This window comes from Phocoena phocoena, chromosome 4 (genome assembly GCF_963924675.1).
Source record: "Phocoena phocoena chromosome 4, mPhoPho1.1, whole genome shotgun sequence".
Lineage (NCBI taxonomy): Eukaryota > Metazoa > Chordata > Mammalia > Artiodactyla > Phocoenidae > Phocoena > Phocoena phocoena.
Window position 1 is genome coordinate 132378635 of NC_089222.1, and position 14106 is coordinate 132392740.

At 35.3% G+C, this 14106-nt stretch overlaps 1 protein-coding gene and 1 pseudogene across 1 annotated transcript; both read right to left on the reverse strand.

Annotated features, from left to right (window-relative positions):
* Positions 1-9140: 9140 nt before the first annotated feature.
* Positions 9141-10278, reverse strand: LOC136122667 (SH2/SH3 adapter protein NCK1 pseudogene; annotated as a pseudogene).
* Positions 10279-12901: 2623 nt separating this feature from the next.
* On the reverse strand, positions 12902-13075 carry LOC136122925 (keratin-associated protein 19-9b-like). The gene is given in 1 exon segment (XM_065877034.1): positions 12902-13075. A coding segment is annotated over 1 exon segment (174 nt).
* Between the last annotated feature and the right edge of the window lie 1031 nt (positions 13076-14106).

Here is a 14106-nt window from a genome sequence, read left to right on the forward strand (position 1 = left end):
TTGTTAGAATGCAGTAGAAAAAACGTAAAGTGTCCAATAAATTGAATGGAATACAAAAATAAAAGAATGATGGTCCTGCCTCAACATGTTTCATTCCAAATGGATAGATAAATGAAGAATAAAATTTGTTTTAATAGATGTCAGTATGTATATGTTTAATGATATAAGCATAGATAAAAATATACTCAAGTGTAGAGGAAGGTATAACTTGTAACAAAGAAAATACTTAGGGCTTCCCTGGTGGCGCAGTGGTTGAGAGTTTGCCTGCCGATGCTAGGGGACACTGGTTCGTGCCCCAGTCCGGGAAGATCCCACATGCTGCTGAGCAGCTAGGCCCGTGAGCCATGGCCGCTGAGCCTGCGCATCCGGAGCCTGTGCTACGCAACGGGAGAGGTCACAACACTGAGAGGCCCGCGTACTGCAAAAAATAATAATAATTAGAGTCCATTGAGGGAGCAGACGTTGACCTGTTTTGAGAAGTATAGACACTGAGAAGAAGAAAAGTCATTTAAAAGAGAGAAAATAGTAATAAAGAAAGTACGGAGACACTCAAGGAATGTATATATAAGACAAAATACATTTTTTCCACTAAATTTTACCTTTAATTATTTAGACCAAGTAGTTCTAGAGGTCAATACTAATAAAAATACTATATAAAATGGGAATCAAATAATAAAACCTTTTTAAATGGTATTGTAATTGAAAAATTATTATATGCAAGAATTTTACCTAGAAGACTAATAAAAATGGAGCATTTTTTTTGCTATGTGAGCTAAGGACATTTTTTTTAATTAATCAGCAGAAAATTCACACAGGAGACACCTGTGTTTAAGAACAGTTTGACAATGATAGCATGGTAGAACATTTTCCCAATAGCGCAATCCATGAAGGTGTATGAGGTGTGAGATCCTGCTAACACAATTTGTACTAGCATTTATTCAAGAGTACACATTCTTCATCATTAGGCTTGCATGTGACAAAGATTAATTTCTTGACCAAAATTTATCCAGGTTCCTCTGAGCTCCCTTCAGAGCTAAGCCTTAGACTTGACTTAGAACTGCAACTCTCAGCCTTCCCAAACTCAGCAGTGCCCAAAGAAGTTGGTTGTTCCAGCCAAAAGCTGACCATAGGCCCCTGACCACCCTTTTCTTAGAAGCATTTACTTTAACAAGTTGTGACTGTAAATCCCTTCTCTGTCCCTTTTAGATGTATCTTCCACAACCCAGGACTGTCTCCTCCTGGACCTGGGAGTCATCTCTTTGCAATGGAAACCTCCAAGGTTTTCCATTGCCTCTAGTCCTATAAGAGGGTAAGGGCTTAACTTCACTAGGTGCCCTGATACAATTTGCAGAACTACCTCTTGCCATGAAGATTTAAAAAGTTGTTTTTCCTTCATATAGCCCAATGAACAAACCCAGATGGCCTAATCACATTAGTGAAACTCTCTTCCTGTTTTTTTGTAATTTTTAACTGCTCTGACTCTGCTCAAGGCCATGTTCATTCCTCTACCCTATTCCCTCATTTGCTTTCTAAAGCACCCTGTCATTTCTGCATAGATTGGAATTCAGCTCGGTTCTATGAAACTTTTTCCCCTACCCCAGTAGTAGTGAATAAAATCTTTCTTACTACCTTTAATCAGTGCCCAGATTTGTTTTTTTGTTTGTTTGTTTTGTTTTGTTCTGTTTATTTTTGTTTGTTTGTTTCGCCACTGGATGCCAAATAAATAGCTACAAGCCAAAGAAGATAAATCAAATATGAGGTTTATGATACATAAGAACATGCAAGTAGAGGTAACACATGACTGTGTGTAGCTTCTAAGGGCCTAAGAGATCAGCAAGTTCTACAGAAAAAGTAGAACCCAAAGGACCAGTAATTGCCATCAATAGAGGAAAGGTAGTAGTAGTAGTACAGCCAGAACCACTACAGCCTTCAAATCCATTGCTGGAGCTAGAGACATGAAACAGGCCACCAACACTAAATAAGGCCACTGTAGGTGTTTCCATAGTAACTCATCATATCAGGGGTCGAAGATTTGGTTTGATGGTGAAATAAATGTCCTGAGAATGAAGACTGGAAAGAAACCAGTTCATTTTGGCATTCTCAGTGAAACATGTGGCAAGCCACAACGTGAGCTTCGTTGTCTTTGAAAATGAATATCTGATTAAAAAATAATACCACTTGGACATAACTTTATTACTAAGGGTAGTTTTAAACATGGATGAAGTCAATTTTTCCTTTGAATTTATTTAAATAGTATGTCTAAGAACCAGTCTTTATATAGAAGAACGGGTTTTATGTTCAAAGCTAAAGACTACACCTATTTCTACATTTAAAATGTAATCATCAAATCCCTTGCATCAGGCAGCTCATTTCTGTCGTTTTCTGAGAGTTTGGATTTGTCAAAAGATATTTCCTTCACTTTGCCTACAACAGAGTTTCAATTTGTACCAAATATCATGTTTTCTTTCTTTTAAAAATTGAATAAACTAGCATAACAATTATAAAACTACCATGCATAATTATATAATTTTAAAACAAGAGAGAGAATTTATTCAATATTTGACCATCCTTCTGTTTGCCTTTTCTGCAAAACAACATTCTAACTTCCTGCATATTGTGTTGGTCAAATTCTATTAGATTATTCAAGCCTAACTTTCTTCTCACTGCTACCTGTCCTATATAGAAGGATTATCCTATTGTTTCTTAAACTGCAATTTGTATCTATAGTCAAAGCTTGTTCTTACACCTTTCAACTAAATGTTCCTACACTTCCTACACCTGTGGAATATATTCTCCTTATAGTCTCTTTTAATATTCCAGACCACAGTCATCTATTGAATTGCTCTCTTTTTGTATTACTGAGTCCCTATCATATAAAAGGTAATTTATCATACTTTTAGACAGGAAGATGATAAGTGAGAAAAAAATAAATGATTACCTCATGATCCTAGAAAGCTTACCCTTTCATTATAGACCCAAGGGGTGCTTGTGTGTGTATGTGTGTGTGTGTGTGTGTGTGTATTCTACACGTGTATGTGTTGTATGCAGGTACAAAGCTAAATATATGGAAGTAGAAAATTAAAGGAAGTTAAAATTATTTAAGTTTATTTAGAGAAAGAAAATCTATAATGGGCTGGATTGTCCTGTAAAAGAAATTCTGAAGAAGGTTTAAATTAGGCTGAATCAAAAATAAATTATAAGAATTCAATAGGGAAGAGAAGAGGAGACTTCCTCAAGAGGCCATGGTTTTAACAAATGCTGAGGAGGAACACTAAGCAAGATGTGCATGTAGACAGGACAGAAAACTTCTGTGAAGAATAACTGCAGATTAAGAAGTACGTTGTTTCCAGATCCATGAGGATCTTTGCATATTCCCTGCTGATTATGGAGAGTCAATCATTCTATTTTTATATCCAGGGTACTGCCACAAAGATATGACATTTTAGGAATAATTATTTGATGTCAGGATTAATTGCTTGTAAAGCCCAGAATAATTTAGATATTTGTGTGGTCTTTTGTGCTTCCACATGAATTGCACAAGTTTTTGGTCTTTTTTTTTCTATTTCTGTAAAAACAACATTGGTTTTTGATAAGCATTGCATTTAATCTGTATATCACGTTGGGTAGTATGGATATTTTAACAGTATTACTTTTTCCAATCCATTAACACAAGATATCAACCCATTTGTTTGTGTCTCCTTTAATTTCTTTCATCAGTGTTTTGCAGTTTTCAGTATATGCCTTTGTCTTTCACCTTCTTGGTTAAGTTTATTCATAAATAATTTTTGTACCATTAAAACCCATTTTTTGCATTTCAGTTACTAAACTACACTTCTAGAAATCTTCAAATATACCTAATTAAGGAAAACTTACGTATCAAGTTGAAGCTTTCCAAATGCTATATTCAGCCTAATTATCCAATATCAAATGTTGAAATTTAGTTTGCTTTTTTATTTTAAATTAAAGAATTTTTAAATATAACATATCCATTTCATATTCAGAAAACATCAGCTGTTGTGTCATTTGTTATGCCTTTGATCAACTAGTTCATGTCTCAACAATTTTGTAAGGTTCAGATAAACTATATTCTCCTCTGATTACTTAGTTTGGTGTGATCTATCTATCCAGGTTCTTTAAGTCCTGTATCGCATATTTTTCCATGATAGAAATTTTAATTGGGGTACAGTTTTCGTATACTTTTCATGGAAAAGTACAAACATGGATTATGTAATAAACCCATAAATGTCATTCATCCTCAGCTATAATCAATTTATTGTCAATTATCTTTCATTTATACCTATACTAATGCCCTGTTTTTATAATTCTGAAAAAAATCCAGACATCATACCATTTTATCTAAAGGTATGTGTGTATATAACATATATGGAACATGGAAACATAATATACAGAACATAAGGACAAATTAAAATAACGGAACCAATTACAGTTGTACTTTGATCTTTCTTATTTCCTGGTAAAACAGGCTTTCATTAGTAGGGTCACTTTTTAGATTCTGCTGCAGTGCTGCATAAATACTTGCTACTGAATTGGGTGAAAAACTTCAATTCTCTGTGGAATTGGTGAGTATCATTCCTGTAATCATGCATAATTTCTCTAAGTTATCAAAAGGAATGACTACTGACACGCTTCTTTCTTGAATTCATCGCTGAATTATTGTGAGAATAGATTATGACATGAAAACACAATAGGCTCACAATCGAGTGAATGGTAGGTCAGGAGGAACATTGTGTGAGATCGAGAGATAAGAAGAGAGACCTGAGGAAGACAAACATGAAGCAGAAGTTCACGGACCCTCTCACGGATGAAGCCAAAAACCAAGGACAAGATCTCAGAAGTAATTCCTGTCAAGTTTTAGATAAGGAGAAAATAGCAATTGAACAGCTGAAAGTCACTAAGAGAATTAATCTGACTTAGAGGTGATGGGGTTTAATCAATACATCATAATGCCTTTGGCTTCTAAGAAGACACATTGCATCAAAGTATCCTGAAGACACAGCAATTGTTCACAGCTACCTGTTTTTTGCACCGCTTAGTAATTCAACAAAATCTGATGTCACCAAGAAAGGCATCCCACATGTTGCAGCACTGAAGATTCTTAGTAATGCATATAACAATATTGAAAATAAAACAGGTGTTCCATGGACTGCTGAATTTTGTAGAGGAAAAGTATCTTCATTGGAATTCAGAAGGTCTAAAACTATTTAGTTCTGTGGAATTTCCAATCAAATGGAAACATAAACTAAGCAAAACATGTATCACTGGAAGGAGTTATAATCTTAAACATCAGTGAGTGTCATGTATAAGGGAACATAGTAGGAAGTAAATAATTCCACTTGGAAAAAAAATTTGATGAAAAAACATTATTATTACAAAGCTTGAAAATCAGTTATGTCAAAATGAATGAAAGAAAATAAACCCAAGTTTTTATGCTTGTGAAAAATATTTATTAGAAACTATGCCCAGAATTATCACAAAATAGATTATGAAAGAAGCTACATGTCAGTAATGTTGCAGGAATGAGAACGTCCAGCATGAGTGATGAAACTCTGGTTTAGATTCATATGTCTCCATTGATTCAAAATGTCAATCTTTATTGCAATATCTTCAATAGCCTCTCAAAAATTTCACTGCTTGTTTTGAAGGAAACAAAACAACTAATTTATTTAAAAATTATTCAAAGGGCTTCCCTGGTGGCGCAGTGGTTGAGAGTTCGCCTGCCGATGCAGGGGACACGGGTTCGTGCCCCAGTCTGGGAAGATCCCACATGCCGCAGAGCGGCTGGGCCCACGAGCCATGGCCGCTGAGCCTGCGCGGCCGGAGCCTGTGCTCTGGAATGGGAGAGGCCACAACAGTGAAAGGCCCACATACCGCAAAAACAAAAGAAAAAAGTATATTTAAAAATAATGAGTGAGTAACAGAAAAAAAAATTTCCAAAAAATCCAGAGAACCAGTATCTTCTATAGAAAGTAGGATCGAAGTAGCCACAGCCATAACCACCATACCCTCCAAGACCATAATAGCCCAGGCCTCCAAAACCACCAAAGCCATAGCCAAGGTCCCCAGAGTAGTTGCTGCAGTGGTAGCTCATTGTGTCAGGGGTTGAAGCTTTGGTTGGATGTTGAAGGTGACTTTCCTGAGAATGAATATCACCAGATGCACCCCGCCTTTTATACTCCCTCCGTGTGGGTGTGGTAAACCACAACACACAAGTGTCATTCTCTCTGAAAATCCATCTTTGGTGAAACACAGTACTATTAAGCCATACCTTTCTTTAAGAAGGGTAGTTCCAGAGATGCACAAATATGTTTTTTCTTTGAATTGGACTAAATTTGCATTCTTCAGAAACAGGCTTTGTGTTAATAATTATTTTCATGTCTTCAAAGTTTATGTTTTTACATATTTCTATACCTACATCATAATGATCAGGCTCCCTTATTTTAGATAATTTGAGATTTTGATCTTTGTCAATGATATCTCCATTTTGCCTCAGATAAGGTTCTCTTCAATGATGATTGTTCCTTATTATTTATGATGAAATAAACTAGGGTAAAATTATTAAATAATCCATAAATGATTGAGAACACATATTTTTAGAAAGGAAATATGCACAAGTATGTGGCTTTTCTTTCTTGTTGCATATTTGTATGATAACCTTCTAAGCACCTTCATACGTGTAAAGATAACATTCAAGTCTTGTCATAAAATAATCTAAGCCTACTTCCTCCAGTTTCTTGGCACTACAAGTGACAATAAACCTCCACTCTACCTAGGTGAGCTCTCTCCAATTTTTTCTTGAAACTTCAGTTGCCTTTCTCACTCTAAGCTTTGTATCAGACATCCTTTCTCACTCTAAAATAACTCCTTCTCCTCATAGCTTTCTTCAACAATTCTAGTCCAAAAACACCTACAAACATACATCTACTCTTTTAAGTTGACACTGCCTCTTACAAAATTTTTCATTTTTTGACTGGTTACTGGAACTGGGCTAAAAGCACTTCGAAGGCATGAAGCTGACACCTAACACAATACCTGTAAAAGGAAACAACATACGTATTTGCTGATTTTTTTAATTTCTTTTTTCCTGAAATGCAAATTCATATTGTATGAGTTTTTTGTAAATAGAGAAGTATTTATATGAAGGGATATAAATATTTATATTTATATACTTCAAATTGTAAAAAAAATCAATTAAAACAAATATACTCAATAAAATATTCATATTTACATTATATTATGAGAAAGAAACAATGATAAGCCTTTGGGAAGGGAGATGATAGATGATAAATATATAAATGATGACTCCATTTACTTTAAATACCACAACTTAATTGTATTCTCAATTGTATGTGTGCTTGTGTGCTTGTCTCTTTATGTTGTATGTATGTGTGTGTTATTTGGTGTATGTGAATGAAGACATATGTGTTTTTTCTTATAAATACCATAAAGTAGTATAATGGAGGAGTAAAATGATGGACAGTTACACTGATTTCAAGGGTAATTTAGAGGAATTAACTATTATGGTGGCTGCAATGTCTTGCAAGTAAGAATTCTGTAGAAATGTATAATGAGCTGCATCTAGAGGATGTGTATAAGAATTTTACAAAGTGAGAAGAGGAGTTTCCAACACAGAAACTGGTTTTAGCTTATGATCAGCTACAAAGGTAAGCAAGGTGTGTCCTCAATGAGCAAAGCATTGTGGTTGGAGCACAGAGTTTAAATAAAGAATAATTGATGGTTGGGAAGCATTTTAACTTACCTGCAGGGTGGGCCATACATTATATTCTATAGTTTTGTTTCAGGCTATGAGTTCAGAGAAGTGATGTTTTAGGAATATATATTTTCTCTGAAATGTGGATTGTATGGTGAATTCTTGAAAGCAAGAGGACCACTTGAGAAGCTCTTACAATATCCCGTCATAGTATGAAATAAGAAAAATGCACTAGAAAGGATGAACGTAAGGTATATTATTAAATATCAGTAGTATTTGTGCAGATTTTAGAGACAAATATGAAACTTACAAGGCATAGTTATTATTTTTCCTTGTTTAAATGTAATGTGCTATTCTCCTTTAACTTTATTAAAAATTAAATAAATAAACAGTATCAGGCCCCAAATTTCTCAGTACCAAATAATTATGACAAAATCCATTTCCTTGGAATTCTAGTCAGTCAACAGCCATTTGGAGGGGAAATATATTTGTAAATACCTGAGAATGAGAACACATGAATGCAACCTAATTATAACAATAAAAAGAAAACTCTAAAAAAATAAATATTTTGGTGCCAAGACCAACTTTGGAAAGTCACTTTGATTCCTTTACTCTGTATTTAAGATGCAATTATCTGCTGTGCAGAAAGTAAATTTTGAGGCATTTCTTCATAATTACAAATAATTTATAAGTGGAAATTACATGATGAAAACATCAACCATAATATTCTGTCAACAGGTATCTTCATTTGGCAATCAAAGTGGCAGTGTAGATGCAAATATTCTGAGGTCAAATCTTCTTGTCTTTTACTCATACATATGTCTATTTCTCTGCTCATAAGATCATGAGCAGGAACTTTATTCGGCCTCGAGTCCTGAAAATGTGAACACAACTCACATTCTTCTTCTTTATCATCATTCATATGATCAGTATGCATGACATTCCTTTTTTTTTAACAACTATCCAAGAAATTTATTTTAGCATATGCCATATATTGATATAATTGATATAATAATTTTATATGAAGAGAACAATTGCAGAAGTAACTAAGGTGGTGCCCTTGCAAGGAAATAAAAGAAAGGCAATAAAGAAATTCTTCCATATAAAGACTTTCAATCTGCATAATTTTTTTCAAAATATAAAACCTTAATATTAGAAGCAAAGAGAAAAAGAGCAAAAAAAACAATAAAACAGAAGACCAAGGATAAGGAATTGCTCTATGCAGATGTTTGGCATCTGTAGTGTATATGTATGGACTGAGTTATAATAAAAATACTTATGTATTATAGTCAATTTTCATATAGAGTTAGAAACAGCAATTTCCAATCAAGCGTGATTGGACTGATATTTTCTCAGTCTTCAATTACATGATGAATTACAACTGTATAGAAGTCACTTCTGGTCAGCAGTATCATGATAAATGCTTGATCAGATATAATTTTTCTACTTGTTCACTTGTAAAAATTGGTGCCTTTTTATAATGTTCTACAAGTTCTTCCATGGTGCTGAATTTATGCAGCCCAATGCAGTAGACTGTCTCTTTTAGTTGGACTTTAAAATGCTTGTTTTTCCCTTGTGCTTTTAGTGATACAGAAAAATCATTTGGCAAAGATTCACTATCATGAATGAGGAAATCAACTTCATGCCCTCTTTCATTTAATGCCATTTCTGCTTGATGCCTGGTGACTTTCCCATAATACCATGGATTGCCAGCAAACTTTCCAGTGAGTGGAAGCCTAATGTAATCACACTGTGGAGGCGATGGTTTGTTCCAAACCTGAGGTTAATGGATTATTCTGCCTAATGGTAACATAGTTTTTCAGCACCAGAACAACCATTCCATTGATCTTCCTGCATTTCCACCACTCAGGGTCATTTTCAAGTTTTTCAATAACATCCATTACATCACCTTTCTCAAAATTAAGTTCTTCATCATTGGACGAGCTGAATGGGTAAAGAGCCTGTACCAGATGTAACACTTGCCCAGTATTTAGGTTACTGACAACTGCTGCTAATTTCTCTGACAAAGAACCCACATGGTCACCCAAAGGACTGTCGCCTTCCTCAGTCACGTAGTTTGAAGGGAACCATCCAACATGTCCATTATAGCTACCCCACCACCACCCATCACTGCATTTCTCCATGACGATCATCTTTGTCCATTTTATCAATGACAATTCATCCTCTCTCTCTGCCATGTCATTAAATTTTACATAAGCAGGCACGTTGAGGTCATACAGACATTCCCCTGGGTCAAAAAAGCTATCATCAGCAGGAGATGCAGAATCTGGCACACGAGGTTTTCTTTTCACTCTTCCAATGCCTAACGTATCCTTTAGGTTTTTTACAATCGATGCTTTCTGAGCACTGTTTTTCCTTTCCACGTAGTTAGAAGGCACAAAACCCATTTTATCCGTGGAATTTTGAACTCGCCACCAGGACTTAGAATCATCCAGAAGCCACAATCTCTCATTCTTCTTGATGTCCAGCTCTTGTTCTTGTTGGGCCACATAATCAAATTTGGCTACTACCACCACTTCTTCTGCCATTTTTCAGCAGCTTCTGCACGGTTCAAATCCATACTTACTGCTCTTTCATCTGATAATCAGCGTTAAGGGAACTGTCTTTATCACCTTAGGAATCCCCTTTGTCTCTCTAGAATTTGAGTTCCTGTTTACTGTATTCTGCATGACATTCTTGAAATAAATCTCCTCAAACTGCTTTCATTTCTAGTCCAGACCCCATATATGGGCACAGTGTTTGAGCTGGAACTTCTTGGGCATGTGCCAAGATTACAGTATTTTATCTGCATTTCAATTATTTTCTTTTAAACATTTTTTTTCTGTGACACTGTTTTTTTTAATTTATGGCAGTATGAAATGAAAACCATTTTCATTATTTAAAGATGTCCATATACTATATTCACTCTAATAATCCAACAATGACCCTAAAGCTCCAATTCCTTCTTTATCTTATGGAACATATTTTTCTTCTCCCTCCCCATGACAATGCACATGCTGTTCTCTTCTTCAACTCTGCCCTTCTCTAATTTGTTTAAAACACCATTTTGGCAGGGGGTACGCAAAGTAAGGTTCTATTCAATACATCTCTCCACATTCCTTAAGTCCTAGAGTCCTTCTCACAAAATAAAACATTTAAGTGTTTCTGAAAATATGGTTATGGAAAAAAAATTAAATACAGAAATACAGTAATACAATATAAAAAACTCCCACCAATCATTCATTCATTTTAATGAATTACCAAGTCAGGGTCAATTGTATTTCAAACATAGCCTCACATGCTTCCTTCACTGTTGCATCATTTTGAGATGCCCTGTTTTTTAGGTCCATAAATATTTCAGTATATACCTGATAGATATAAAGATTCTTTCTTTAAAAAAAGTATTGGGTGTGGGATTTTTTTAATTATTATTTATTTCCTGGAATTTAAGCCCCATTATTTAAAATGTCCTGTTAGGTTGGATTTAGTGCTATGTAGGTAACTGCTAATAACTGAATTGAAGTTTCTGATTTCTAGCTTGAATCAATGAAACTCATCCTCCAAATCATTTCTCCATTCACTAAATCACAAAAAAGTCAGCACAACTATTAGTTTATTAACACATTACTGAAGTATTAGTAAGAATCACTGGAGATCCATGAAAACTTTTGCAACTTACCTAATTAAATGAGAGTTATATTGGGAGTCCCATCATGTATAATTTAAAGATGAAAGTTAGGGATCTTAAGACCCTAATTATGAGAATATGAAATAAAAATCCATAACAGTCTCAGGTTTGAAGGAAGCCACAGCCCCCCAAAAAATAACCTGCAACAAAATCCCTCTCAAGACTTAAATGAGGAACAAATACTACTCAATCTGAGTTGGAAAAATTATAGAAACATTGATTCAAGCCTCAATTTTTTTTTAACTTATGAAAAAAGTAAGGTAAAACCTGAAAAGTTACATATTAAAATGTTAAAATAATAAGGAAAGTCTGAACATAGAAAAAGAAAACCCAGGTTTTCCAATTTTTTATAAAAATTGAAGCTGCTGGGACTTCCCTGGTGGCACAGTAGTTAAGAATCTGCCTGCCAAGGCAGGGAACACCGGTTCGAGCCCTGGTCTGGGAAGATCCCACATGCTGCGGAGCAACGAAGCCCATGTGCCACAACTACTGAGCCTGTGCTCTAGAGCCCCCGAACCACAACTACTGAGCCCATGTGCCACAACTACTGAAGCCCACGCGCTTAGAGCCCATGCTCCACAATAAGAGAAGCCACCGCAATGAGAAGCCTGCACACAGAAACAAAGAGTAGCTCCGCTTGCTGCAACTGGAGAAAGCCCGCGTGCAGCAACGAAGACCCAACCAACGTAGCCAAAAATTAATAAATAAATATATATTAAAAAAAAAAAAAACAAGGCATACTTAAAAAAAAAAAAAGATTGAAGCTGCTGGAGTGGGCAGTGTGTATGTGTTTGCCAGCAGAGGCTGGAGTGGGCAGTGTGTATGTGTTTGCCAGCAGAGGATGGGGAGGGGGAAACGATTCAAACAACATGTATCCCTGTCATTGTTTTCTGAGGAGGCTCCTAGTAGAGGGCACATTGAACAAAGACCGAGCAAAGAGGTACAGACAGCTCTTCCTTACAAGCTCATAAACATAACAGTTTCTAAAGAGCATATAGGTTTAAAAATACTTTCCCTGATATACTGAGAATAAAGTAGTTATTATATTAAACTAATAACTTTACAAAGGAAGTGTTATTATATTCATAAGAATTAGTTTATGCCTAAATATTTTGTTTTTATAGGATGTCAAATCTAAAAAAGAACAATATATGAGCAAGATATCACATGAGATGTAGAAGTTACAGGCTAAAATTTAATAAGATCAGTTCTAAGGAAGTAAATAATTATATGGAAAAAATAAGTTTCAACCAAATATATTAATCAAATATGCAAAACTTATGAATAAATAGCACATTTAGGTAGGCAAAAATAATGAAACAAGGTCCTGAATGTTGGACCAAATTTTATTGGAAAATACTTCCAGAAATATCACAGGAGGGATGAAGGAGAAAGCTTCATGTCAGTAACATAGCAGGAGTGAAGATAGCCTGTGTGGTGGAGTCTGGATGGGGGAAACAGACCATTGTAGATGTAGAATGCTTTCAGTAAAATCCAGATGACCGGTATCTTCCATAGAAAGAAGGACGGAAGTAGCCACAGCCATAACCACCATAGCCTCCACGACTATAGCTGGAACCATAGCCATAACCCAGGCCACCAAAACCACCAAGGCCATAACCAAAGCCACCATACTAGTTGCCATAGTAGTAGCTCATTGTGACAGGGCTCGGGGATTAGGTTGGATGTTGAAGATGACTTTCTTGAGAGTAAATATCACCTGCTGCCCCCAGACTTTTGTACTCCCTCCATGTGGGTGTGGTCAACCACAACACACAAGTGTCATTCTCTTTGAAAATCCATCTTTGGTGAAAAACAGTACTATTAAGTCATAACTTTCTTATGAAAGGGAGTTTCAAAGATGCATGAAATGTTTTATTTTTCCTTTGAAACATTTTTATTTTCCTTTTGTCATAACTTAAATTACATATATTCCTACAGTTAAAATATCAGCCTCCTTCACAATAGATAGATCATTTCTGGTATTTCCTGAGATCTTTGTCATTACCAGACAATATCTTCTTCATGTTTTCTTACACTCAATTTTTATCTATTTTAAATATCATATTTTCTATCTCTTTTTTGCTTTAGCTTTCAATAAATCAGGGTACCAAGTATTAAATAACCATGAATGGTTGAAACTAATCCAAAAATGGAAGACAAATTATTCAGAATAAAAACTACATTTCAGTGACTCTAATTTGTAAAGACAAACTCCATAGAAGGATATTCAAGTCACAATTGAGATAATACTTCTGGTATTAGTTTCCTAGGACTGCTGTAAAAAATAACCACTCATTGGTATTTTTTTTCCCAAAACAGGAGAAATTTAAGTTCTCATAGTTCTAAAAGCTGGAAGTCTAAAATCAAGATATTTACAGAGCCATACTCCCTATGAAGGCTCTGAGGAAAAATTATTCTTTGCCTCTTCCTAGCCTCTGGTGGTCCCTGGTAATTCTTAGCATCTCTTGTCTTGCTGCTACATCATTCCAATCTCTGCCTCAATCATCACAGGGCCTTCATCCCATCTTGCATGTGTGTGTGTTCATGTGTGTGTGTGTGTGTGTGTGTGTGTGTGTGTCTAAATCTCTGTCTTCTTATAAGAACACCAGAAATTAGATCTGAGGCCCATCCTAATCTGGTATAAACTCATCTTAACCTGATTACATCTGTGAAGACCCTCTTTCCA